Source organism: Alternaria rosae (assembly GCF_020736505.1).
Source record: "Alternaria rosae strain MPI-PUGE-AT-0040 chromosome Unknown BKA58scaffold_4, whole genome shotgun sequence".
NCBI lineage: Eukaryota > Fungi > Ascomycota > Dothideomycetes > Pleosporales > Pleosporaceae > Alternaria > Alternaria rosae.
In genome coordinates this window covers 2,159,286-2,183,486 of record NW_025763573.1, presented here as the reverse complement: position 1 = coordinate 2,183,486, position 24,201 = coordinate 2,159,286, and the positions used below count along the sequence as shown (strand labels likewise).

The 24,201-nt window shown below is 52.2% G+C and overlaps 11 protein-coding genes and 1 non-coding gene across 12 annotated transcripts; 6 read left to right on the top strand and 6 right to left on the bottom strand.

Annotated features, from left to right (window-relative positions):
• Positions 1 to 878: 878 nt before the first annotated feature.
• Positions 879 to 3,337, top strand: BKA58DRAFT_157727 (glycoside hydrolase superfamily). The gene has a single exon (XM_046164900.1). It carries the CDS (start codon positions 1,082 to 1,084, stop codon positions 2,918 to 2,920), a length of 1,839 nt encoding a protein of 612 aa, XP_046026553.1. The 5' UTR covers positions 879 to 1,081; the 3' UTR covers positions 2,921 to 3,337.
• On the bottom strand, positions 3,005 to 4,164 carry BKA58DRAFT_157721 (uncharacterized protein). The gene is made up of 3 exons (XM_046164899.1): positions 3,936 to 4,164; positions 3,747 to 3,845; positions 3,005 to 3,626 (listed from the first exon to the last, which is right to left on the bottom strand). The coding sequence occupies exons 1-3, from the start codon at positions 3,967 to 3,969 to the stop codon at positions 3,400 to 3,402; spliced, it is 360 nt and encodes a 119-aa protein (XP_046026552.1). The 5' UTR covers positions 3,970 to 4,164; the 3' UTR covers positions 3,005 to 3,399.
• A 196-nt stretch (positions 4,165 to 4,360) lies between these two features.
• On the bottom strand, positions 4,361 to 5,608 carry BKA58DRAFT_401133 (uncharacterized protein; the record flags this gene model as incomplete). Its single annotated transcript, XM_046171646.1, has 1 exon — positions 4,361 to 5,608. The coding sequence occupies one exon, from the start codon at positions 5,606 to 5,608 to the stop codon at positions 4,361 to 4,363; it is 1,248 nt and encodes a 415-aa protein (XP_046026551.1).
• Positions 5,609 to 7,070: 1,462 nt separating this feature from the next.
• On the top strand, positions 7,071 to 7,160 carry BKA58DRAFT_t39. Its single transcript has one exon. It is a non-coding gene; the product is annotated as a tRNA-Thr (tRNA).
• Positions 7,161 to 7,845: 685 nt separating this feature from the next.
• Positions 7,846 to 10,944, bottom strand: BKA58DRAFT_410881 (WD domain-containing protein; the record flags this gene model as incomplete). Its single annotated transcript, XM_046172254.1, has 2 exons — positions 7,846 to 9,039; positions 9,103 to 10,944. 2 exons carry the CDS (start codon positions 10,942 to 10,944, stop codon positions 7,846 to 7,848), a joined length of 3,036 nt encoding a protein of 1,011 aa, XP_046026550.1.
• Positions 10,945 to 11,061: 117 nt separating this feature from the next.
• Positions 11,062 to 11,975, top strand: BKA58DRAFT_383190 (DNA-directed RNA polymerases N/8 kDa subunit superfamily). Its single transcript, XM_046170157.1, has 4 exons — positions 11,062 to 11,260; positions 11,311 to 11,369; positions 11,492 to 11,578; positions 11,686 to 11,975. The coding sequence occupies exons 1-4, from the start codon at positions 11,225 to 11,227 to the stop codon at positions 11,735 to 11,737; spliced, it is 234 nt and encodes a 77-aa protein (XP_046026549.1). The 5' UTR covers positions 11,062 to 11,224; the 3' UTR covers positions 11,738 to 11,975.
• On the bottom strand, positions 11,976 to 14,467 carry BKA58DRAFT_383187 (Metallo-dependent phosphatase-like protein). Its single transcript, XM_046170156.1, has 3 exons — positions 13,703 to 14,467; positions 13,601 to 13,640; positions 11,976 to 13,540 (listed from the first exon to the last, which is right to left on the bottom strand). The coding sequence occupies exons 1-3, from the start codon at positions 13,980 to 13,982 to the stop codon at positions 11,998 to 12,000; spliced, it is 1,863 nt and encodes a 620-aa protein (XP_046026548.1). The 5' UTR covers positions 13,983 to 14,467; the 3' UTR covers positions 11,976 to 11,997.
• Positions 14,468 to 15,077: 610 nt separating this feature from the next.
• On the top strand, positions 15,078 to 17,024 carry BKA58DRAFT_439049 (regulator of chromosome condensation 1/beta-lactamase-inhibitor protein II; the record flags this gene model as incomplete). Its single annotated transcript, XM_046173642.1, has 2 exons — positions 15,078 to 15,156; positions 15,208 to 17,024. 2 exons carry the CDS (start codon positions 15,078 to 15,080, stop codon positions 17,022 to 17,024), a joined length of 1,896 nt encoding a protein of 631 aa, XP_046026547.1.
• Positions 17,025 to 17,252: 228 nt separating this feature from the next.
• BKA58DRAFT_157627 (uncharacterized protein) lies at positions 17,253 to 18,250 on the top strand. Its single transcript, XM_046164898.1, has 2 exons — positions 17,253 to 17,799; positions 17,900 to 18,250. Exons 1-2 carry the CDS (start codon positions 17,674 to 17,676, stop codon positions 17,951 to 17,953), a joined length of 180 nt encoding a protein of 59 aa, XP_046026546.1. The 5' UTR covers positions 17,253 to 17,673; the 3' UTR covers positions 17,954 to 18,250.
• A 928-nt stretch (positions 18,251 to 19,178) lies between these two features.
• BKA58DRAFT_157554 (NADPH oxidase regulator NoxR) lies at positions 19,179 to 21,414 on the bottom strand. The gene is made up of 4 exons (XM_046164896.1): positions 21,229 to 21,414; positions 21,016 to 21,165; positions 19,525 to 20,961; positions 19,179 to 19,470 (listed from the first exon to the last, which is right to left on the bottom strand). Exons 1-4 carry the CDS (start codon positions 21,241 to 21,243, stop codon positions 19,450 to 19,452), a joined length of 1,623 nt encoding a protein of 540 aa, XP_046026545.1. The 5' UTR covers positions 21,244 to 21,414; the 3' UTR covers positions 19,179 to 19,449.
• Positions 21,415 to 21,999: 585 nt separating this feature from the next.
• Positions 22,000 to 23,274, bottom strand: BKA58DRAFT_157454 (superoxide dismutase). The gene is made up of 5 exons (XM_046164893.1): positions 23,069 to 23,274; positions 22,887 to 23,021; positions 22,472 to 22,833; positions 22,360 to 22,423; positions 22,000 to 22,279 (listed from the first exon to the last, which is right to left on the bottom strand). Exons 1-5 carry the CDS (start codon positions 23,160 to 23,162, stop codon positions 22,200 to 22,202), a joined length of 735 nt encoding a protein of 244 aa, XP_046026544.1. The 5' UTR covers positions 23,163 to 23,274; the 3' UTR covers positions 22,000 to 22,199.
• Positions 23,275 to 23,463: 189 nt separating this feature from the next.
• BKA58DRAFT_312920 (mitochondrial 54S ribosomal protein YmL23) lies at positions 23,464 to 24,087 on the top strand (the record flags this gene model as incomplete). The annotated part of the gene is made up of 2 exons (XM_046167409.1): positions 23,464 to 23,484; positions 23,584 to 24,087. The coding sequence occupies 2 exons, from the start codon at positions 23,464 to 23,466 to the stop codon at positions 24,085 to 24,087; spliced, it is 525 nt and encodes a 174-aa protein (XP_046026543.1).
• Positions 24,088 to 24,201: the final 114 nt, after the last annotated feature.

Sequence of the window (24,201 nt, the reverse complement as noted above, 5' to 3'; positions counted from 1 at the left end):
CAAGCTGAGGCTTATTTGATGACTAGAAATAAAAGCGTCATGATTGGTACACTAAAACAGTCCACGACTACAGGCTCAGACAAGTGACCATATTCCCCCCACGCACCAACAACGCAGATTGAGTGATGAGACATGTCGACAACCGATTGCTGTGCCTCATGCATCAGCCCGCACAGGCTCGGAAGGAAGAAGGACGGCGCCACGCGTTCGCGGATCCACCAAAACTTCCGAAGCGCCACCCTTCCAACTCGTCGCTGCAATCCTCATCACCACCATCACCACCTCTGCACTCGTATACGGGACTGTCACACCAGACTTCCCACATGCACACTCACCCCGGAATGTCAAGCCAGATATGTCACAACAGAAAGAGCAGGTCATGGTAACACCAGGCATGCATGTTGGGGTAACAGCCGTTTGTTTTAGCGCGGATTCCATTCGCGGTCGGGTGGTGGGGAACCCACTTTCACTCTAGCCTCCCACTTAGGGGCCGTGACGCCAGCCCCAGCAGTATCGGTGCAGGCTGTCAGCGCGCAGGGTTACCATGGCTATATTCCAAGGCATGGACAAAGAGCGTAGTATCGAACCTGGCAGCACACACTTCGTATATGCTCCCGAGGATGAGTGAAGGAAGTGGGGTACGTTGCAACGCGGCAGCAGCCACAAGAGAAATGCGGTACGGATGCGAGCGCGTGGGCGGCGCGGTCTGGTGAAAGCGGGAATGGGTTGCAGCAGAGGCTGTCGAGGGCTAGCATATGCAGCAAGGCTGAGCAACTAACTGGCTCTGATATACCAGCTAAGGGGTACTTCCCGGTTAGTGCACCGCCCAGACGCTGATCTGTGAGCTTGGGATGCGAATAGCCTAACCAGGATGGCAAAGCTGAACTACTCAATGCGAAATTGATAGATATCCTCCTTCCCTCACCCACGTTGTGAGTTTACTCCGGAGTCCACCGCCAACGCTGTTCGTCGTCACTACTCATGGTTATTGGCCATTCACAACAACACAACAACCCACTCTCTTCGTGCAGATATTACTCCCACTCTCATTACAAAGTAGCATCCTAACAGCTGAACAACCATGCGCGATTTCATTTTGGCTTCCGTGGTCACGGCCTCAGCCTTGTTCGCCAGACAAGCTGAAGCTGTCGCTGCAAACCCTCTACCGAAACCTACAAACATTACCTGGGGCGACTCTGGCTGCTTCTCTTTCGGATCTGTCACTCTCGATGCGCAGGACCACAAGGTACTCTCCGCTGGGTTCGACCGCGTCACTAAGACCATCGCGGAGTTGAAGTGGGTTCCGCAAGCCACTGAGGCCCCGGTCACATCATTTCAGCCTTTTCCGACCCCAACCGCTGCCTCAAGAAAACGCAAGAGGCAGTACAGTGCACCACCCGGAAATTGCACACGTACAATCACCAAGGTCAAGGTTGATGTATCCGATGCCCACGCTGAGCTTCAACATGGCGTTGATGAATCTTACACGCTCGACGTCGTAGCTGGTTCGGATACTGTCAAAATCACCGCTGGAACCGTTTACGGCGCCCTCCACGCTCTCACAACGCTACAGCAGATTGTGATCAACGATGGCTCAGGTAAGATGATCATCGAACAGCCAGTCGCTGTCAAGGATGCGCCACTCTATCCGGTGCGCGGTATCATGATCGATACAGGCCGCAACTTCATTACCAAAGCCAAAATCTTAGAACAAATCGACGGAATGGCTCTTTCGAAGCTCAATGTCCTGCACTGGCATCTCATCGACTCGCAATCCTGGCCTGTGGAGATTAATGCATATCCTGAGATGACTGAGGACGCCTACTCAGCCAACGACATCTTCACTCAGGACATGTTGAAGGAAGTAATCGCCTACGCCTCCGCACGCGGCGTACGCATCATCCCGGAGATTGATATGCCAGGACACGCCAGCTCTGGTTGGGCTCAAATCGACGAGTCCCTACTTACCTGCCAACACAGTTGGTGGTCAAACGACAACTGGCCACTGCACACCGGCGTAGAGCCCAATCCAGGTCAACTTGACATCCTCAACAACAAGACCTACGAGGTGACAGCTAAAGTGTACAAGGAGATGACACAGGTCTTCCCAGACAACTGGTTTCACATTGGTGGCGACGAGCTCTTTGCAAACTGCAACAACTTCTCCACTGCAGCCCTCGCATTCTTCAACAGCGGCAAATCAATGGGCGACCTCTACCAAGTCTGGGTTGACCGCGCACTTCCCAACTTCCGTGCACAGGCCAACAAGACTTTCGTCATGTGGGAAGACGTCAAGCTTTCCGCTGACGTGGCCGCTACAGGTGTCGTACCCAAAGACGTTGTCCTACAGGCTTGGAACAACGGTCTCGACCACATAAGCAACCTCACCGGACAGGGCTACCGCGTCATTGTTTCTAGCTCCGATTTTATGTACCTGGACTGTGGATACGGAGGCTGGGTAGGCAACGACCAGAGGTACAACGTCATGGTCAACCCCAATGCGACAGACGGTTCACCCAACTTCAACTGGGGCGCCGGCGGTGGCTCTTGGTGCGCACCGTACAAGACATGGCAGCGAATCTATGACTACGACTTCACGCTTAACCTGACCGACACTCAGAAGGCGCTTGTACAAGGCGCCATCGCGCCTCTCTGGTCCGAGCAAGTCGACTCTGTCGTCATTTCTCAGAAAATGTGGCCGCGCGCTGCTGCGCTCGCGGAACTTGTTTGGAGTGGAAACAGGGATGAGAATGGCAACAAGAGGACCACGGAACTCACGCAGCGCATTCTTAACTTCAGGGAGTACCTTGTTGCGGCGGGTGTACAGGCCAGTCCGCTGATGCCCAAGTACTGTCTGCAGCATCCGCACGAGTGTGATCTGAATCTCGATCAGACCGCATTGCACACACCTGCCGCCTAAGAAATGGAGTTTCCTTCATCTCAGCATAAGGAGGCTGTTCAATACTTCATTCTAGGGGTAGGTATTTGGGAAGACTGGTAGAAAGGTTTGGGTGAGAAGGAAGCTGAAGGTTGAGGCATGTTTGCATCTTCGTACATACCCATTTTGACTTTGAATACATGTCTATTATTCTACATACCCATGTCCGCATGTGTAACTGCTCTGTATTGTTAAATCTAAGATGTGGTCTATGAGACCCTCATACATGTCAGTAACAGGTGCTGTGGAAGTTTGACGTAATAGAAGTTTGCTATCAGGTGACTACTGACGACCAGGTCATGAAATACCGTAACTCCGTTGCGCAATCATCTCGTACACAAAGAATGTCTGCTGCTCCTGTAGCACCATTGCTTCTTCCCCTGCAAAGGCGTTCCTAACTTCAGGCAACAATTTCACTTACCCGCTTTATTTGTTTCCCTTTGCCTCCACCGCCACACTGCTTAGGGCGACTTGAGATCCTTGGCTGCAAGTACCTCATTCGCAGCTGCCATCTCGGGACTGGTAATCTCCTTCTTGCCTAGTGTGTGCGGGTTGGAGCAGTTGTCTGAACTGCCAAATGGCTTCTTTACTGCATCTTTGAGCTTGTCGGTAGTAGTCTTGTGGAGCGAGTTATCATCATCGTCAGTGGATGTAGAGGTAGATGTCGATGCCTCTGGGACAATTGGCTCTGTGGAAACGTGTTAGCTGGTGTGTTGAGTATCTATACGAGTGGCCCAGTAGGAAGTTGAGGTAAAGTGCCGGTAGGGCATAGACACGGATCAGCATGATGGAGTAGAGAGACACGAACCTTGAAATTGAAGGTCGATATTGTCATGCGAAGGCGCGGTGCTGTCGACAGAAGGGGAGGTGGTGCTGGTAGCCCCTGGTAGCCCATCCGTTGGAGGCTCTACAAATTGTTAGCACACATACGCTTGTTCATGGCCAAACCAATGGCAACAAGACCGTTGAAGGATAGTGCCAGACTGGATAAACACACCCTGGAACTGTGCCGACTGGTTGGTAGTAGCCATGACTGATATGATTGGTTAAGCAGAACTTGATCGACAAAGTATGAAATTCGAGTGATGTTGTTTTGACGTATCGGAATTGCATCCGCGGGGAAGCTGGCATCGTGATATACAACAACCTCGCGCTACGTCACCGGCTGACAGTGCGTGTCGTGGCTGTCGCGTGCCCAGATGATTGGGAGTGACCGAGGCGCAGCCACCCCACTTATCCCGCCTCCTAGCGCTCCAGACCCTGACTTGAACCCTGGACATCAGTACGGTTTGGGCCAAGTGCTCGTCAGAGGCGGGCTGTCGAGATCTAGAAAGGGACCTTGGGGTCTGGATTTCTTCATGCGGAAAGAGGAGGATGTCTGGAAGGATTGTTTGATAGCCTTGGCTAGGGCTAGATGGCGTTCTAGATGATCCGGATCGTGTGAAGCCCGTTCTCGTAGCGGAGACAAGGCAGACGAGTCTTCTTTTCTTCGTCCAACTCCACCAACAGCTGGTCTTTGCCTTGATACGAATTAGCCTTGACAAACCCTATCCTTTCGAACAACTTTCTTTCTTTATCAACAAGCCTTAGCATCAAGCAAGCGACCTGAACCCCCACTTCCAGTTCACCAGGCACGGCTCGCCCTAATCGATATGGCTTGAAAAAGAGATTGCCACTCGCGCTATCATCGTTGAATGCTGTCTCGGTGAACACAGGAGTGTCAAAGTATAGCCAGGGAAAACCTCGCCAAGTCTCCCGACCGTTATTGTCGTTTGAACAAACCAATGCTCCATCGACTACCACGGCTATATTTACGGGTGGAAATACAAATTGTTCACCTGCCGGATACACATGGACCTTTGGGCATAGTTTCATGGGCTTTAGTGAGCCACGCAAGTCCAACCATCCACTCGTCACTGCACCGGTTATATCTTCCGTCTCGTATTGGAGAGAAACATCCTCGACTTGCACTAAACACTCTTCTTCTGGGAAATCCATGAACGTTATAGGCTCATCAAGAGAAGCCCAGCTCCACGTAGGTGCTCGATATATCTGAGGTCGCGAGGTACGTGGATCAGGCATGGGTGCCCAGAATAGATGCGTTCCAAGACTCTTACGCCACATACCAGCGACATAGGTGTCGCCATTGTGAGGCATTATGTGTTTGGCGATACCGGAAAGCGCAATTGGCTTATCGCTTGGTACTGATAGATCCATATTTGCATAGTAACCGACGACCTGCCGATACCAGAAGCTTAGATAGAAGTCCGCGGCGTTTGAGGCGTTTTTTTGCCAGACCTTTTTCATGTCATGACCTTGGCTTACACGTGATGACATCTCTTCTGGGGATGTTTCACAAGCGCCAAGTTCCCGACACTCCCAGAACAGCTGATAGCGACAAAAGTGAAGGATCCGTGGCGCGAGAAGCCTCTCTTGGAAAACCCACCCCCTGCTGTTAAGCTTTGCATCCAGTACGTGACGTCTCCAGAAAATACCCTCGTGCAAGACATAATCTACAGGTTCGGTATCTGGTTCCGCACGGCTAAGGTCAGCCTTAAAGTTGATGGGCCCGCAGAACTGAGGCTGACGAGACCGAAAAAGGCCTTCAGTGCTGTCGCTGGCATCCGCCACAGATAGATTACAGTAGGAGTTGAAATACACTTTGTCCATCAGGCTGGCTTCACGGTACAAGTCCTGGATGTTGCTTTCATCCTGGATAATGCAAAGGCTGTCCACCCATAGATACCGAATTCCAAGTCTTTTAGCTGCTTCTACCGCTTCTCGGGATGTTTTCGGTAGATCCTCGATCTGATATACTGGGCAATGGCTTGCTGCCATTGCATTTATCAGCTGCATCAGCTTTGCACTTCCCCAGCAATGACTAAGAGTGCCGTAGGGGCCCGATGACGGTGTTTCTGCTGTATGAATGAGCCATACACAGGTGGTCTCACTGTTGCAGCATCCTAGATCTAACAGTCGCGTGGATACCAAGAGCTCTGATCGGTACTTGCGTTGCAGTTTCTGTGGTTTTGACTACACTCTAGTAGCCATTTAGCAGCCACCTGGAAGGATGCATCTGAGCCTGTACTATCCGTCGTGACGCGGCCCATTGGTGGTAATTCTGGACTGCGTATGTAATCTACGGCAACTCAGCGTTTGCGTCATTGTAAACGGTTAATCCACCTACCGTCCTTTTTCTGTAACGAGAAAGGGCTACGTCTTTGGTACAGTCTTGGAAAGACTATCATGTGGTACCTTACACAGAAACTGATCGTGTTCGTTTGGTATTGTGGAGTTACATCTGTATGAGTGATCCAAAAAGACTCGGAGCCGCTATTGTTCACCGAACCTCCACCATGCGTTCGTGACTGTGTGGATTTCAAGTATTCCTGTTCAGACTTCGATAACCGACCCCAGACCAGCAGACAGATATAGTATCCATTAGCTACCGACCTGAGAAGCGAGTCTAGTGTATAATGATGAGGAACCTGACAAGTAAGATGTCAGTTTGTCTGTCTTCAACAACTTGTAACGTGTATTGGCATTCAGACCTACGTCGGTATCATGATCAAGTGGGTTATGCTTTGACTCGGCGTTCCTTGAAAAGGATCGTAGTATACGATGCTGCACTAGCGAATTTCTACAGGGTTCGCAGAGCATTGCAAGTTCTCTTAGGGTTGGAATGAGGTGCTTGCGATGCTTCTGTAGTTGCCAATATCTCATAGAAGAGGAAACTGCAAGCGTGCGGCGTAGTCACCCCACCTTCCATTGCTTCATCTCCCCGAGTCTCATTGAGCACTCGGGAGAGAATGAAGATGCAAAAACTCGAATCTCATTCCAAAACACAACTTGGTTGTGAGCTTGATACAACTCTGTTCAGTTGAATAGAGGTTTGAATTGGTTTAATGATCAACTTCCGAGGTCACGTTGCGATACTCGAGACGCCATACCTAGACCAGCATTAGCAGCGGAACCCCCAGCCGAGCTTGATTGGAAGATACGTAACCCCACTGCGGCATTGCCCCACCATCGAATTGTTCGCAGCTGATGCGGTCAGCCACTTGGATCATGTTTCAGGCGCGCAAACATGTGGTCATGGTGTTTGTAATTTTGGATTTTGTCAACCACATCCGCCCGTTTAGCACAGTGGTACTGCGTCGCACTCGTAACGCAGCATATGTTCGATATGCGAAGATCCACGGTTCGATTCCGTGAACGGGCAAATAGCATTGTTTTTGAGGTTTGTAAAGCCTGGGTACATTGTGATGTATCCTCCGATATGTTTTGCGTATGCCCAGAGCAGTGAGCATTTGATTTTTTTGTATAAAACAGGTCTGCAGACTACACTAGGATGAACTAAGCAACCTAGAAGACTTCGTAGTAGTGTAGGCTACATGGTGTTCGTGCGCTATAGATCCAACTGTAAGCGCAGAGGGAAAGCCTACCAAGTACAGCTTGTCTAAGCTGGAGTACCACGTCACAGGCAACATGCCCCTTTCGCACAGTTCAGCACAGCTTCGGCAGTATCACCAAAAAGACTGGATTCCAGGACCGTGTGCTACGCAGAGGAAAAGGATGGTAGCGAGACAGTCGGAAGCATGGATGTGTGGCGGTAAGGCGAATGCGGCTGCGGCCACGCTCGGGGGCGTTGGCTAGTCGAAGATGGAAGATGCATGCGTACATAGGTACAGCTTTTGGGTAGAGAAGAGAAAATGTGTAGTCCAATTTTGCTACCAAGATCATTTTGCTTTCTCATGCGGTGTCACAACTCTTCATGCTCCTATCCGACGGGTCTCGTGCTCATCATGATATGCTAGCTTCACCGAACGCACCAGTACACTCCGTATGAACGAACGCATTTCAATGTCGTGGTATTTTATCAAGACTATAGTACAGCAATACAGCTCCTATGCTGCTGCCTTTTGCGGCTTCCCGCCAATCAGCGCCAAAATGTTGTCGAACAGACCCTGCGGTGGCGGAGGGACTGAGCCGTCATGCAGTACGTTCTGCAGATCCTGCATATTGAAAACATGCTCGTCGCGCTCAATGTCTTGAGTAAGATCCTCGGAAACCAAGAGGTTCGCCAAAGGTCTACCGGCCTCTTCTTCTTCGTCTACTGGGTAGGCGATGGATTGCTTGTCCGCCTGCTCCTCTGGCGGGGGAGTCGGCAGCTGTAACGATCCAGCGCTAGGAGTGATTGTCCTGAAGTACGATCTAGAGTCGAGAACAACGTAGCCACCGCTTTTTCGGGAGGCAAGACCGAGCGTGATGCTGAAACATGTATCTTTCCAAATTGCCTTCTGGTGCTCTGGACTGTGGATGGAGATCCTCGACGAGGTCCTCTTCTCGAATTGAGGAAGCGAGACGGCGAATGTACCATCGACTTCGTTGCAAGCCAGTCGAACCAGCGGTACGCGCTCCAGACGTCCAATGCCAGGGGTTTCTATCGGGACACTGTACGCGAGTGCATCCGAGACCATGTCCCAAACAGTGATCGCATCAGCAACCACTACCAGATGTTGTCCAACAAATCCCAGGCCAGAAAGAGCTGTGACATCGATCTCTGTAAGTGATCGTCGAATGATTGCGGAGTGAGTGTCGATCAGATGCGTGACACCGGCATCTTCATCCAAATCCCAAGACATTGAGACAGCAAGGACAGAGCCATCCGATGAGAAGGCTAGTCGGGATGTGCGCGGTGGTAAAGATTGTTGTGAACCTTCGGTAATGTCGAGCTTGTCGTTGATCTCAACTGCCTGGTCGAGTGACCAGGTGACCAGACCTTCCTGCTGAGCCCCACGAACGATGACTCCGTCGCGTGATCGCGTCTTGGGCCTCCATATCCGTACGACGTGGTCTTCACCAACAGTTGCGAACCCCGCAGCAGCCGGATCGGCGACAAGATGGAACACTCGTCCGTTGCCGCATACATCCTCAAAGAAGTGTGGTGCGTCGATGCGAGTTTCCAGCTTCCATTGCGCACTGGTTTTGTCGCGTCGCCAAATCTTGAGGTAGACCTCACGCCGATTTAGACGTTCTTGCTCGTTGAATTCTGGGATGCCTTCATTCAGATAGTGAGCATCTGATCGTGGCGGAACCCACTGCAAAGGGGGAAGTAAAAGTCAGTGTGCGTTTCAAATGCGTCTTGTGCAGTCAGAACTTACCTCATCGATTGTGGCAAGCCATTCTCCATCGTGGCTGACTTGAATGTGCATGACAGTAGGTTCTTTGATCTGACCTCCGTCTGGCGCGACATTGGGTTCAGTCGCGTTGTTGCGAGTGAGCGCCTGGCGCCCCTTGGCACGCTCGTTTGCAATATCATAAGTCTGCAAATACGGCTCAGGCTTAAGACCTTCCTTCCCGCGAGGTTGTGATGAAGGTACGGAAAAGAAGACTTCGGTTGGGTTGGCAGGGTTTACAGCCATGGGAACCGCATCAAAGAGGCCATGGTACTTGCCAGACTTGGTGTCTTTAGGCTGTTGTTCGAAGTCGATTCGACGTGATTGGATGCCGATGATGTTCGTGCGGGCCTCGAGCTCGGTGGTAGAAAGAACGATGACGGAGTTATTGGCCAGTGTCAATGCGTACGCTGAACCAGTAGGAGATACTACAACATTCTCAATAGCTGCAGAAAGATGAGGTAGATGTTGGGGTTGTCCAGTGGCAAGCTGCCATATTGTGAGGACCGTCTCGTCACCACCTGAGATAATGTAGTTGCCGTCCAAAGACCACTTGACAGATCCTACCGCGTCCCTGTGCCAATGGAGTCTCTTGGGCCTGAAGCTCGCGGCGTTGTCCGTCCCTTCCTTGTTGCTCTTCTCAATCGCAGCAAATGAGGCCAGGATATCTTCAAAGAGAAGAATTACACCGGTCTCTTCACCAACAGCAATGTCTAATACATCTCTTTGGTTGCCACTGTCTTGTTGCTCGCGGTGGTAGACGCTGAAAGTGGTGATCTGCTTCGAGAACTTGAACTCGCGCCAAACATACTCAAAGTCCTCAAGAGCCGTCTTGCTGGCCTTTGCGCGCTTTCCGACGACGATAGAGTCGGTTGTAGCAGCTACAACATACTTGCCTTGTAAAAGCACCTGGAGACCACGGACCGCAGAGCTTGCACTCAGCACTTGCTTCACTTCCTTCAATTCGGTCCTGGTATCTTGGCGCCTGGTACGGAGAACGCGGACACTGATGGTATGACGGCCCTCATCAGCTTCATGGCAGTATACAAGGTCATCCTCGGCCTTGGCCTTGGAATCAGACCCAGGTGGCGCAATGACCGTCATGTGCTGGACTGTAGCACCAATGTTCCAACGGCCAGTCATCTTGCCAGCCACCCAGTTCCACAGTATTATATGCCCATTCGAGTACGCGGCGTACACAAGGTGAGGGTTCGTGGGTGATAGGGCATACGTTGTGAGGTTTCCTGTGTCGTCCTGGGAGAGCGTGTTGGCAAGCAACGAGGTTTCGGTGGCATATACGCGTAGCGAATTGGAGTCGGCTATTATCAGATACTTTTCGTCGGAAGAGAAGACAGGATCGGCTGGTATGAACCATCCTCCTTGAACTCGTGAAGATATCCATCTCTCTGTCTTCTTGTTCTTTCTCTTCTTTACCATGGCTTCTGTCACGGTGCCTGTCACTTCGGCCTCCATGATTTCCTCGCGCTCTTGTCTGTTCTTTTCCTTTCGCTCCTTCTTGTCCTTCTTTTTCAGCGCAGCCTTGGATAGCCCTGACTTGGTGAGCTTGCCATTGACTTCAGCCGGCTTCGTTGGGGTGTCGGTCGTCGCATCTTGGATCGCGCCGTTCGTTGTCGGGGTCGCAGTCGATTGCTTCTTTGGCGTAGGCGTATTCTTAGATTTGGGTGCTGCATTGGTCGCGCCGTTTACAGGTTCGCCGTTGCGACCGTCATTTTGCGCGGCGGCATCGCTCTTCCTCTGCTTCTTGGCCTTCTTCTGCGCCGCTGCTTCCTCGGCCTTCCTCTTCAATTGTGGAGTCGCATCCGCCATACTGGCTGATTCTCGGCGATGTTGGCGTGAGAAGTCACGAATGTGGGCGACTGTCGTAAAGTGTCTGGAGTTGACATGTCGAAGGCTTCGAACTTTTTTGATGGACCTTGGCCCAAGCTTTTCACCGCCCGCGTCGTTAGCGCGCCCGCAACTTTCTTTGAGATGGCGTCCACCACGTCCAACACCACGAGAACCTCACCTTGACTTTACGCGCTCTCTTAGCTACTGCATTGTCGTCGCATAATCTTTCACATAGCACCAACACTCCGGAAGCCCCAAGATGATTGTTCCTATCCGTTGCTTTTCTTGCGGAAAGGTAATAGGCATACTCTCCAGCTCATGCGCGCACCCACTCACAATGCTCAGGTTACCGGCGACCTATGGGAGAAGTACATGACCATCCTTAGCGAAGGCAAGGAAGAAGCGTAAGAAGCCTCTTTGCAAACATCTTTGCGCGCGTGCCTACCCTCTAGCCAAACCCGATCACCTTTTGCTACTCCCAGTCTTACACAGCAGCAAGACCCTCACTAATATGTATTTGATCTAGTGAGGCCCTCGACGAGATCGGTCTTCAACGCTACTGCTGCCGCCGCATGATTCTCACCCACGTCGATTTGATCGAAAAGCTCCTCAAGTACGTGCCCGCTGCCGATGCCGACAAGGTGTTGCGTCGCCAGAAGAAAGAGGAGGAGAGGCGATTGCGGTGATTACGTCCCGGACAGGGGCTAACACTCATCACAGGTACAACGCCAGCGAACGAGAACAAGCCCGCGCCGCTCGCGGCGGACGATAGTCAAAAGACGACACGAACAAACAATCTGGAGTTTGGGAACGGCATACTTTATCATGGCAAGGCGTTATTCCGGCGAAAGCATATTGGTTTGCACTAGATCTCATTTCACCCACAATCTGGAGGTTTGTGAGATCAGGCAGTGTTTGAGTATAATAAGAGCCGCAGGCCCGTATTGGAATTTGGTCGATGCGTAGGCATATGTACAAAACGCGCAATCTGAACATCTACCACTCGGACCGATAACAGAGCCTCACTTCTGATCATTCCTCACATTTCTTGCCTTCACTGCCCCAGTGCTCCTCCACCCACTCGGTCATAATGTCTGTAAAGCTCTTCTCGTTATCAAACGCCTCAGTATCCTCCAGCCCTCTTCTTGCCCCCAGGTACTCAAGCGCCAGCAATATCCATTTCTCAATGAACTGATTATACATGAGATCAACAGTCTCTGGATCCACTTCTGTCTCTGATTGGTCGAAGCCGACAGCTGACTGAATGCAGTTCGGAACATTGTAGAAGGCGATGGGCTCGTGGATGGTGTCATCGCCGTCTGCTCCAGCGTCGTCCTTGGTGGTGTAACCTGGGAACGGTTGTGGCCCATCGATGCCGTGGAGAGGTGCCTGGCCTTCGGGGAGTTTAGCGAAGGCAAAGTCGGAAGATGTAAGCATATGCGGTCGAGACCGCGCTGCCAAAACCTCTGGTGGCTGCAGGAATGCATTGCTCTCCATCATGGCCAACATAATGGGTCCCTCATTGTTCAGCAATTTGAGCACCTGACTAGCGGCCTTGTAAGGTACATCCTTGATAAATCGGATCCCACTGGTGAACGGCGAAACAAGGAACTTTGTGTCTTTGGTGAAAGCTCCCTTGAAGATGTCAAAGCGGATAGCGCCAGTGTTGGTAATCACAAATGCCTTCTTTCCACTCTGGATGCGATCAGACTTTTCGATGGTCTGCGGCAGCAGCTGCTCCTCGATCCAGGTAAAGATACTCTCGTTGTGTGGATATGGGCGACGGCTGATCCATAGATCCTGTGGTGCACAGCCGTATACCTTACCCAGCCCAAGAGACGCTCTGGCATCACCAATCGCCTTGGAAACCTTCTTACCATGATCGGTCACGAACTCTTTGGCATTCTTTCCGCTATGGTGACGCAGCGAATAAAGATTGTTATCAATGTATCGACGAGAGAATGTGAGCTTTGCGCTCTGGGCTAGAGGCGTTGCGTCTTTGGTACCGCCAGTACTGAGACCATCAATAGACATGAAGCCGAGCGTCTCCATGTATCGCCCACTTTCAAGAGCGACAGCTTTGCTATCAAAGATCTTGTAGTCGCGGATATGGCTATGACCTCCGAAGAACTGGATGGGCGTATCCCAGTGCAGCGACCGTATAGTAGAGAACAAAAGCGCATATTCTTCGGAGCGGATGTCAACATGTCCAAAGACGATGATCAAGTCGATGTCCTGGCTTTTGAGCGCTTCCTGGAACCACTCCTCGTGCACCGTGTCTTCGACCCTCTGAACAACAGTATTGTTTGCGTTGCCTGTAAAATCGAACAGAAATCCGAAGGCCAAGATGCGTATACCTTGGTTTTTAGTAGTGAACTTCTTGAAGCGCGGCGCAAGTGGCTCCAGCTTTCCAGTCTTCGGGTTATAGATATCTAGGTTGGAGGCCAAGTAGTTTCCTTTGAAGTCAGGAACCGTGTGAAAGTACTCGCCCTCGGCAGTGTTTGCTTTGTACAGCTCATGGTTGCCTGAGCATATCAGATCGATGTTTTGTTCTTTCGCAATCTCGTAGGTAAACCTAAAGGTTGGCGTGGGACGTTAGTACCTATCTCACATGCATTTCGAAAACAGTACTAACTTTCCGCGAGGCTTTGAAGAGTCGTAGATGGCGTTTCCTTCTGCAAGGGGAAAACATGAAGTTAGTTTAGGTATTATATGCACCTTGTACACCCCAACTTACCAACACGGTCTCCGGTATCGATAAGCAGCAAGTCCGAGCCATCTGCATCTGCTTTCTCACGCATGTATTTCGCAAAAGAGACATAGTCGCCCCAATCAGAAGAAAAGGATGCCTCTTGGAGATGGCCTCCCCACCAACCATGCACATCGGTAGTATGCAGGAAGTTGAGCTGCGCCCATGGTAGGTCGCGCAGAGGAGCCGCTTTAGGATGCGGCGCTTCGGGTTGGACACAGGATACCGCTTTCAGAAGGGCAAAAAGAACAAGGGATTTGTGAAACATGGTGAAAGACACGGTGCTGTGCTATGCGTCCGCGTCGCAAACCGAGGTTGTCTCAAGCGACCATGTAGGTACCCGCGATGCTCGAACGTGGTCTGGTGACACCCTTGGAATTGACAAACGCTGAGATGCAACGCGTAGGAGCACAAGGTGAGGGCAGCGAAGTGGTTGCAGTGGTGACGGGACAGGTGATGTTAGATGTTGCGGTCAGTCAGTCGATGGCCAGCCAATCGGGCCCCACTCTGCGGCACCAAAAGGTAAGGCACGATGCATCCGCCGCCAGCGACCACACCAGAAAGCTGCAAAAAAGCGCAAAAAGATAATGTCAGCGGTGGGATTCGAACCCACGCAGGTTGCCCTATGAGAAACCTCTTGAGAGTGCGTCTTCCGAAGAAGACAAGCTTTCGCTTGAGTCACACGCCATAACCACTATCGGATGTTAGATGAGAAGATGTCAGGAGTTGAGAGAGATGCTTACCTCGGCCACGCTGACTGATTTGATGACAAATTTTGCGATTAATCAATATCTAATACAGAGATATCATCAAGCTCTCGCTGCATGCTGTGGGGTGTCTGACATCCTTTTGTGTTGAAGTCCGTAAGCTCAGCAATAATTTTCGTGTAGCATGAACCAGACCCATTCCTGACATCCCCACTGTGTAGATTACATAAGAACAACGTATAGGTGAGCGATACAGCTTCTCGGTCAGCCGCGGCTCACAAAACGGCCACGAGTGAAGGTCGCTGGCACCGAGGATCGACATAGTGACTTTCTGCAAATAGGAGGCGAAGCAGCATAAGCCTTGCAGTGGTGATGAGACAGGTGATACTAGATGTTGCGAGTGCGTGTCGGATGGTCAGTCAGTCGATGGTGGCCAGGCCAGCCAATCAAGCAGTGACGTACGCGGTGAATGGTTGACGGGCCGTGGCTGCAGCGAGCTGGTCCATGTCAAGTCTAGCGCCAGCCTTGCTAAATGCAGTTCAACATTTTTCTATGTACACGACAACACCAGCCACCTCACAACAACTTCCAACCCAAACACTGTTACGCGCATCAACCTTCGTTCGTGTCGCAAACTCTCGTTCGTGTCGCGCACAATGGCTAGAGCTTCCCGTTCTGCGAGCGCAAAGCCCGCTGAGAAGAAAGACGCCAAAGATGTCAAGGTGAACGGCACCGGTACGTCGCGTCCACCTACGGTAACCATGATATCGCTGACAAACCTCGCAGCCCCACGAAGAGGCGCAAAGAAGACCGAAGACGCGCCTGTCGCCAACGGCATAGCTGAGGAAGCCGAGGAAACTGAGGACGTCGAAATGGCCGACGAAGACACCAAAGAAGTCGAGGCAGCTCCGCCAAAGCGTAAGCTCAACGCGTCCGAAACGAGGCCAACCGCTAAGAAGACTGCAGCTGCTGGCCGCAGTCGCGCAAAGAAGACAGAGACTCCTGCATCTGAACCCGAGGCCGCGCCCAAGAAGACGACAAAGCGCAAGAAGGACGATGAAAGCGAACCGGAGGTCGAAGATGTGCCTGCGCCTGTCGTGAAGAAGCCCAAGGTAGAGCGCGCGAAAGCTGCCCCCAAGGCTGCCCCGAAAGCAGCAGCGAAAGCCGCCCCGAAAGCCGCGTCAAAGACCGCAACACCAGAGCCCGAAGCCGCGAAGGTCGATCCTGCTCTGATCCCGAACCCCAAGGGCCCGCGTCGTAACAAGGGCAAGAAGACCGAGATCAACGAGATCCGCTACACGGAACCTCTGAAGGTCTTTGTCTTTGGTGAAGGCTCTTCTGGCGAGCTCGGCTTCGGCGCTACAAGCAAGGCCATCGACGTGAAGCGGCCGCGCTACAACGAGCCTCTGTCCAACTTGAACGTCGTCAAGATTGCCACTGGCGGTATGCACGTCGTTGCACTCACAAAAGACAACAAAATCCTGACATGGGGTGTCAACGACAACAATGCCCTCGGACGCGACACGTCGAACGCACCCGTCAAGATGCGTGATCTGGACGCGGACGATTCCGACTCCGATTCTGAGGATGAGACCGGCGGCTTGAACGACGCTGAGGCGACACCAACGCCCGTGCCATCCGAGTTCTTCCCTGAAGACACCACCTTTGTTGACGTCGCTGCAGGCGATAGCTGCTCTTTCGCACTCACTACCGAGGGCGCGGTTTATGGATGGGGCACGTTCCGCAAGAACGAAGGCATCATGGGTTTTGAACGCGACAATCATACAGCGCCTCGACCCGTCTACATCGACAGCATAAAGAAGGTCATTCAGCTTGTGTGTGGTACCAACCACGTCTACGCTCTGGACAAGGACCACCACGTATATGCTTGGGGTAACGGCCAGCAAAACCAGCTTGGACGCCGTGTCACTGAGCGCAATCTCATCCAAGGTTTGCAGCCTAACAAGATTGGATTCCACGACTCCTCCATCAAGAAGCACAGCCAACGTATAACACACATTGCATCCGGCGACTACCACGGTCTCGCTATTGCAGAAGATGGGCACGTCTGGGGCTGGGGTGCGAACAACTACTGCGAGACTGGGTACACCAAGAATGCTGGTGCAGATGACGCCAGCGTTCTCCAACCCAAGATCATACACAGTTTGGAAGGTAAAGGCGTCCAGTCATTGGCAGCAGGCTCGCATCACAACTTGGCCATCACCAAGGATGGACAGGTGCTAGTCTGGGGTCGCTGCGACGGCTCACAGACTGGTCTCCCTCCGTCCCAGCTTGATGCAGAGACGGATGAGGACAAGGTTCTCAAGAACAACGGCAAGGCCAAGATCGTTGTGCAGCCGACACCGCTTCCCGGCCTCAAGAACATTGTCGCCGGTGCATGCGGTCCTGATCACTCTATCGTCGTTGACAAGGACGGCAAGGCTTATTCATGGGGTTTCTCAGTCAACTTCCAAACGGGTCAGGGTACCGACGACGACATCGAGGTGCCTACCTTGATCGACAACACCGCTGTACGGGAGACGAAGCTTACATGGGCTGGTTGCGGTGGTCAATACAGTATCCTGGCAAGCAAGAAGGAGTAGGCTGTCCAGCCTCCATCTCAGCTAGATGCTGGGAACACTGATGGTGGCAGCTCTTCATCAGGATGCTTCTCTCCATTTTTTTCACATTTAGTCGTTGTGTTTCACCTTTGAGACATTCAGACAAGCATTCATGGCGTTCTAGTCTTTCACGGTCGGTTTGGGATAGCGAATATTTGATTCTGCACACGGGGTTATCCAACGTATTCATTGCGCGGCTGAGGGTTAGGCCTTGAAAAATGACATGGCTATTGTAGAAGGCGTAGATTGGGAGGGAGGCTCAGCCGCGCTTGTGAATAACTTGTAATAGTACGATGTCATGCTATCTTTAAAGACGATTTTGTGTACATATATGCGGTGATGTCTCATGTCTCAAGCCCCTTTCGCAGACATGCTGTGCCACGAAATGAAAGACGTGGGCGATTGAAGGCCGACGATGGACTCGTGAAAGACTAACCCTTACATAAGCAACCGATGACGCTCGACCCTACTTGGCCAAAAAACATCATCACCAAGGTCCAAAGCGCATCGATAACAACCCCGCAACAGCCCACTTCCACGATCGCAAGCTTCTTCGTACGCCCTACGCATATTCATATCTGAAGTATCCGAGACTGACGGATTGCGCAGTGTTTCACCCACCGCCGCAACGATGCCACCCAAGCAGATGACAGGCAAGGGCCGTACCCTCAACGAGCCCAGCTTCGCGTCCAGCACCATCTCAGCATTTACAAGCAAGGACAACAGGAGTATCGTTACTGCCGCGGGAATGTTCGCTGTAAGCCACCCTGGATTGTCGAAAATATCAGACGAAGGATAAAGGATGAGATACCAGAAGGAAAACTGAGGCAAGGGCAAATGCTAATGACCACGTATAGATTGGTGTAGCATTCTTGCACAGCAGCTGGGCCGAGATCCTTCTTCCCGCGTAAACCCGAATCGATCCCATACAAGGAGACAATGCGCCCGCCCCAGCGAACGAGTTAGGTTGAAATGCCAGTAGCCATCGTAGGGCAACGAACGATCCTCGACGCCATGTACAAAGAAGCAAACTCCGGTTTGAGCAAGAGCATTGAAAAGGAAGGCGTTCAGGCATGAAAGCACACATACCGGTAGTGTGAAACCAATATCTCCAAAGTATTCTCTAAAAACGGTCTTATAACGATCTTGTAACATTATGTATAACAATGACGAGAACACGCCCACATACTCTGTCCTTTCCCTTTGTCATTGCAGTGCTTTCAATTAGACTTTTGGCAGTTCGTCTCACGACCTCATATCTTGCGCGATCAGTCATCGCAGTACGTCACTGCTCTCTCTCTCCACACAAAGATCCGAAACACCATGCGCGTCACCCGCATCGACGCGTATGAAGGTTCTGTAACCCACACAACTGGAACATACCAAGCACTGTCTTGCTGTCACAGAAATGCTTAGCAGAATAGACTTTTCGGATTGAATCGCATCGTTTTCGTCTTTTCTTCTTTTTTCCTTTTCGCGTCTTCCGAGGCACAGTCTCAGCTTGGCTCGAGTTTCACGTCGCCTTGTTGAGCTTTTCCTCCGCTTCAATTACGAGTACTAACCGCATTGGCGAATATACGCGCGTTGGCGGTTGAGTGCGAAGGAACGATACGTGAGTGCTGTGACGCACTTTCTTTTGCACGATGGCGAGAGATCGGAGACGCGGATTTGGATTTGCCGTCCGGAATCCCCAGGAGTCTGTCACGAGATGTTTCGGGCGCGTAATTGGACGTATCGGAAGCGCACGCGTGTCGTACACACATGCGTCGTGAGGAACAAGTTGGTGGTCGGTATCGTTTGGCTATCGTGGAGTGTGCCTTGGCGCTCATGAGCTGTCTGCTGTCGCTGCACGCGCCAGTCAATTCGCCGGGCCAGGCTCTGAGTTTATTGGCAAGTTGCAGTAAAGATGGTGATTCGTACTCGGTAGATTACTTTCATACGGCACGGTGGCGTCAAGAACTAGCTAGTCTGCGGCGCAGGGAAAGTAACTTGAATGGTAGTCTAAAAACCTGGTTGTTGGTACTTCCACGCGCTGGTGGCGCATGCAGAGGGCCTTACTGCGTGGTAGCTGTCTACTGCAGGTACTCCGCGTGCCAATGCATGTATTTGCACAACATCACATTGCGGCGGAAACGATTGTTGGTGGTAGTTCTTCATTCGTGAGGTTCGATTACGCCTTTCATACATGCAAAGCCGACTCTAATAGCGGATCAACAGTCCGGCTGTGAAAAAAGAGTGTACAGGTGTTTATGCATGCCAGCAAAAACCAGCAATTATGCTCGCTACAAATACAGCAAGATCGAGCGCTATCAAAGCAAGGACACCGAAGCAATCAATATGCGTTCGCGAGGATGAAAGAAAATGTAATGTGGATCGTAAACATGCGTGATGCTGGGGTATCTCTAGTCTATACTTCTCTAACCCAAACCTGATGATAAAGTTAGTACGTAGTCTTCAAGCTGAGTGTACACCGAAAACTTACCTCCATCTTGGCCATATCGCTGCCTTCCTTCCTCGCAACGCTCTTAGCCGTCTGGATGGCCATGTCAAGATCGTCCTGGTCAGCCATGGTGATCATGTCGCCATCGTCTTTGAACTCCACCTTGAACTTGTTCCGCACACCGAACTTCTCCCGAATTTGCTGCCAGAATTCAGTGATTAACTGATCTGAACTGATGAAGACGTAACGTGTGTCGCTAGAGTGAACCTTCACTCTGACTTTGCTGCCTGTACCGCGGTTGCTACCACCAGATCTGGCGGAGCGGGCGGGCGATCGTCTTCTGGATTTCGTGCGAGACATCATCTCGAATTCCGCGTCATCGAGATCACTACCATCATAGTCGTCTTCGTCTTCTTCTTCGATGTAAGCTGGTCGCCTGCTCTGTTTTGAGCGAGCGTATGCCCCGCGACTCCCACGAGAAGGCGGGTAGGGGTCATTGTCGTAATAGTCGTCAATGATATCATCGTCAGACCCACGGCGACGTGGCTTGTAGTCACGATCTCGCTGGTCTCGCTGGTCCCGCTGATCGCGTTGCCCTCGGTCTCGCATTGACTCTGAACGACTTGGTGGTGGTCGTTCAGACGCGGAGCGCTGTGTTGGCTGGCGACGAGGCGGCTCGTTGTTGCTTTGCTGATCAAAGGCAGCTCGTCCAAGGTTTAGAGGCTGAGGCTTAGGGCCACCGCCTCGTACGGACTGTGCGCGGCTCATGGGAGCATCGGCGGCGGGTCTCCGCTCTCCACCAGACCTCCTGTCACCAGACCTCCTGTCTGTCTCCGGTGGCGGTGTAGGCGGGAACATGTTACGGTTCATCGGTGGTTCTGACTGCTGACGCGCTCTGCTCTGGAGTTCTGGCTTGACAAGGTTGGTCGCCGCATACGAGATCTTATCCTCAGTTCTGTCATCTTTCGCGGCCTGGCCTCCCTTCTTGATTTCGGCGCCAGCGAAGCCAGTAAAGGCATTGGCCCGGTCTGAGGCAGCGACAAGACGGGCCTTTCCAAGATAGTCCTTCGTCTTCAAGTTCTTGACCTTGGCTTCGTTGGGACGGTAGACAATGCCGACGGGAATAGAGAAGACGGTATAGCCTTCAGCTTCCTCCCGAATAGCCTCGTCGATCACATCATGGTCGGGTACCACTTTCTCCTTGGCTGCGAAAGACAGATCCTGTAGACCGGCGTCTCTTTGCTGGAGATAGATGTAGCAAAGACCGCGGTTGAATAGCACCTCGCAGGAGTATAGCTTGAACTTGAGGCCCAGTTGTTCGTAATCGATGTTGTTGTTTCCGCGTAGGTAGAGTAGTGTGTCGTTGAAGTTGGCGAGGGCTTCCTCGAAGTCGCCCATGAGGAAGTTTGACACACCTTGTTGGAAGTATGCCACGGCGAGGTACTGGTCCAGACGCACAGCGCGCTGGTAGCAGTCGACCTGTGTAGCCATCAGCACGTGCTCCTACTACTGGAGCCATTGCCCTCAACTTACCGCCTTCTCATGCTCGCCGAGTGTGGCATGGATCACGCCGCAGTTGAACAGAATCTTGGACGTGTCGGAGATTTGGTCAAAGACCTTCAATGCAACGTCGAACTCATTGTTGTCGTAGCTGGCGAGGGCTGCCACCCAGGTTTCGATTTCCTACCCCACCTATCAGCAATTGAACTCGGAAGGAGCGACGGCGCGCGGGAGGAAGGAGCGCACCTGCTTCAGAGACATGACGAGTGATCTTCACTTGTTACCCGGCAGTATGGTGTCGTCAAGCCTCAAGGTAGTGCCTCTCCTAGCACTCCACCGTTGGACGAGGGGTCGTGTTCCTTCTCAAGCGCAAACCTGCGGATGTGCTCGTCTCAATTCCACCAGATTACGGAGTAGCCGCCGGGGCCTGTGTGTATGCGCGACGTGGTGAATTAGTGTCCGGTAGGTGGTGTAGTGTCGCTATTAAGTCGTCGAGGTACACCTAGATGCGGTGGGTTGCGCGGGGGAGTTAACGATCGTACAGGTGTGGGAATTAAGGCACAGTTGGGAAACCGGGAGAGAGAGGAGGAGGTTTCGAGGGCAATGCTCGGAAGAGACAGGGACACGGTGGGAATTTGGCGGGCGGCTGCAGGAGGGCTACCGGTGGGGAGACCAATTCTGAGGTCCAGCGCGTTTGAGAGACAAGCCTTGGCCGACACGGTACCCGGCACCGTGATTGGATCCCTGCACTGTGAGGCCCGAGAGCCACAGCGCTACGCGCCTGTCCAAGACGCCCCAACCCGGCCGACTCGAGCATGACACCACCGCCCTGCGATGCTCCGAGAGCCTAACGATTCTCCCAAGCGCCCCCGCAGACCTCATAGTTTCGCTTCGTGAGGCTCACTGTCAGCAACCCACAGCGGCGTACACCGGACTGCTGGCCCCTTGCGATCATCGAGTGATGGCGTTTGAGGTCTGTAACGTGCAAATCCTCCGACTGAGACAGCCACGTGATGCTTCCTCTTCGCAGCCACTCATCCTGTCGCCTGGCGTTTTCAGGCATGAACGCATGACGATTCCAGGCCTCAAAAAGTCCGTGTTCGCGCAGTCTTAGTTTCGGCCTAGATTTCAAGGTGCAAGCCTTATCTCTCGTCACCAAACCAACACGGCATTTCGACGGCACTTTGTTACTTGGTCTATCTTGGTGTCTTTTGAACTCATAGCATACCGCGATCGCGCTGTTCTTCTCTCTCCTGCCAGACCGTCTTGCCAGAACATGAACAGACCGTCTTGTCGTCTGGATAACCGTTAGCACATACGCACGCGAAGAGTACCCTCCGCCAGATGCAGAACGCGTGGGGTACCAAGAGCACTCACTGTCCCATACACCAGCGCTACGTGCGATGACACCCACTAGCGTGTCCGGATCGTTCTTATCAAACTGTGCAAGGTCAGAGTAGATCTCAGATCAATTAGCGGTTTCGCATACCTTGCCGTCTTGCTCTCGCGCAACCACGATGCTACGTCCGATCATCTCCCAGATGTGGATGGGCTTGTCCAGGAACACAGATCCGACTCCACCCTTTCCGACCTGAACAGTTCCAAAGATGCCCCGGCACGGCTTGTCTTCCTGTTTGGCCTTGAGATACTCCCAGATGGCGCCGGTAGATTCTGGTCCGTCGGATATATCTCCAGATTCGCGAACAGTAGCCTGGTACGTTCCAGGTGACAATCCCCTTATGCTCAGATCGATGATAGTCATACTCGGAGCTACCTCAACCATGCGCACTAATCCTCGAACTTTGTTCTCTACATCAGGTGCATGCGATTCTAAGATGCATACTGCGGCGCCTGTTCGGACGTTAGAATCGACGCACATGCCGACTCTCCAAGATGAAGCATACTGTCTGATCTTCCAGATCCTCTTAGAATTGCATCACGGCCAGTTGCTTGGATAGCTTCAACAATGGCCGATGGCGCTGCTGTGCCCTCGACAGATACCAATTGATCTTTGAGGTTGGCAGTGATCTTGTTGACACCTACGTGCTATTAGAAGCCGGATGACGTGCGTCGGGATAACTCGTACCACTCAATTGCTGGAGAGAACCTTCAATGTCGTTGATGCACGACTGGCAGGTCATAGGCACCGCGAAGATGGTTTCAAACGACGGGACAGTCATGTTGGACGTTGCAAAATCAAATGTGATGTTGTTTGAGACTCGTGCTATTGGTAGAAAGGTCAAGTTGTGAGCATGCGACTTCTTCGGACGCTTTGAAATCCAGGCCCGAGGTGTGGCGCAGGGCGGGCAGATCTTAGAAATGCTATTCCAGGCTTGGCATCAGCCTCCGTTGCACGCAGACGAGCCAACCAACAGCGCTCATAGCTTCGCCAGTATCTCTTGTCGGACAACCCCAGACTTCAGGTCAATTTCGACGCCCGATTAGAGTTGGCCTACTAGGCCATTGAATTCACAGCCCGCCATGTCGCAAGTCGTAGGAAAGGTGTGTATTCTGTCGGACCTCCGCATCTCAGAATTCCATGATCGCAGCCGAAGTTACCATCGCGAGACGTGCTATTCCTAAGGCTAATATGTTATATAGACGCGCCTGGCCTATGCCCGCTCATGGCACCATCTCGACATCGGCTCAGACCCACGCGCGCTCGGCCGCGTCGCCTCCGCTATAGCCCTGACGCTCATGGGAAAACACAAGCCCATCTTCGACCCCTCGACTGATTGCGGCGACTACGTTGTAGCTACAAACTGCGCACAACTGCACACCACGGGCAAGAAGCGCTTCCAGAAACTCTACCGCACACACACGACTCGCCCGGGCTCTCTCAAAGAACTCTCCATGGACAGGATGATGGCCAAATGGGGAGGAGGAGAGGTTTTGAGGAAGGCGGTCAGCGGCATGTTGCCCAAGAACAGGTTACGGAAGGATAGGCTGGCGAGGTTGAAGACATTCGAGGGGAGAGCGCACCCTTACAAGGAGAATATCCTAAAGGTGGGAAACGGCGGCGGACAGAGTATAGTGGAGCACGATGAGGTCAAGAAGGCGTTTGCAGAGGTCAAGGCACAGAATGCGGAGGCACCAGTATCATGACGAGGGGTGGTCAAATGGGGCAAGAGAAGATATACCATAGCATCCGGGTGCGTGTATAAGACATGTAAATCTACATAATTGTACTTGAGCCAAGTTTCATATTCTACTGCCACA

What these genes read in the sequence shown, in the direction of transcription:
- BKA58DRAFT_157727 (XM_046164900.1), top strand. Translation starts at nt 1,082, where the DNA reads ATGCGCGATTTCATTTTGGCTTCCGTGGTCACGGCCTCAGCCTTGTTC.
- BKA58DRAFT_157721 (XM_046164899.1), bottom strand. Translation starts at nt 3,969, where the DNA reads ATGGCTACTACCAACCAGTCGGCACAGTTCCAGG. An exon ending in CCAGTCGGCACAGTTCCAGG is followed by an intron (nt 3,846 to 3,935) that starts GTGTGTTTATCC and finishes AACAATTTGTAG; the next exon opens with AGCCTCCAACGGATGGGCTA. An exon ending in TATCGACCTTCAATTTCAAG is followed by an intron (nt 3,627 to 3,746) that starts GTTCGTGTCTCT and finishes ACGTTTCCACAG; the next exon opens with AGCCAATTGTCCCAGAGGCA.
- BKA58DRAFT_383190 (XM_046170157.1), top strand. Translation starts at nt 11,225, where the DNA reads ATGATTGTTCCTATCCGTTGCTTTTCTTGCGGAAAG. An exon ending in AGCGAAGGCAAGGAAGAAGC is followed by an intron (nt 11,370 to 11,491) that starts GTAAGAAGCCTC and finishes TATTTGATCTAG; the next exon opens with TGAGGCCCTCGACGAGATCG. An exon ending in TTGATCGAAAAGCTCCTCAA is followed by an intron (nt 11,579 to 11,685) that starts GTACGTGCCCGC and finishes CACTCATCACAG; the next exon opens with GTACAACGCCAGCGAACGAG.
- BKA58DRAFT_383187 (XM_046170156.1), bottom strand. Translation starts at nt 13,982, where the DNA reads ATGTTTCACAAATCCCTTGTTCTTTTTGCCCTTCTGAAAGCGGTATCC. An exon ending in CGATACCGGAGACCGTGTTG is followed by an intron (nt 13,641 to 13,702) that starts GTAAGTTGGGGT and finishes TTCCCCTTGCAG; the next exon opens with AAGGAAACGCCATCTACGAC. An exon ending in TCTTCAAAGCCTCGCGGAAA is followed by an intron (nt 13,541 to 13,600) that starts GTTAGTACTGTT and finishes GCCAACCTTTAG; the next exon opens with GTTTACCTACGAGATTGCGA.
- BKA58DRAFT_157627 (XM_046164898.1), top strand. Translation starts at nt 17,674, where the DNA reads ATGCCACCCAAGCAGATGACAGGCAAGGGCCGTACCCTCAACGAGCCC. An exon ending in CTGCCGCGGGAATGTTCGCT is followed by an intron (nt 17,800 to 17,899) that starts GTAAGCCACCCT and finishes GACCACGTATAG; the next exon opens with ATTGGTGTAGCATTCTTGCA.
- BKA58DRAFT_157554 (XM_046164896.1), bottom strand. An exon ending in TCGGCGAGCATGAGAAGGCG is followed by an intron (nt 20,962 to 21,015) that starts GTAAGTTGAGGG and finishes ATGGCTACACAG; the next exon opens with GTCGACTGCTACCAGCGCGC. An exon ending in GCGATATGGCCAAGATGGAG is followed by an intron (nt 19,471 to 19,524) that starts GTAAGTTTTCGG and finishes CTTTATCATCAG; the next exon opens with GTTTGGGTTAGAGAAGTATA.
- BKA58DRAFT_157454 (XM_046164893.1), bottom strand. Translation starts at nt 23,162, where the DNA reads ATGACTGTCCCGTCGTTTGAAACCATCTTCGCGGTGCCTATGACCTGC. An exon ending in AGGATCTGGAAGATCAGACA is followed by an intron (nt 22,834 to 22,886) that starts GTATGCTTCATC and finishes ACGTCCGAACAG; the next exon opens with GCGCCGCAGTATGCATCTTA. An exon ending in TAGCGCTGGTGTATGGGACA is followed by an intron (nt 22,280 to 22,359) that starts GTGAGTGCTCTT and finishes ACGGTTATCCAG; the next exon opens with ACGACAAGACGGTCTGTTCA.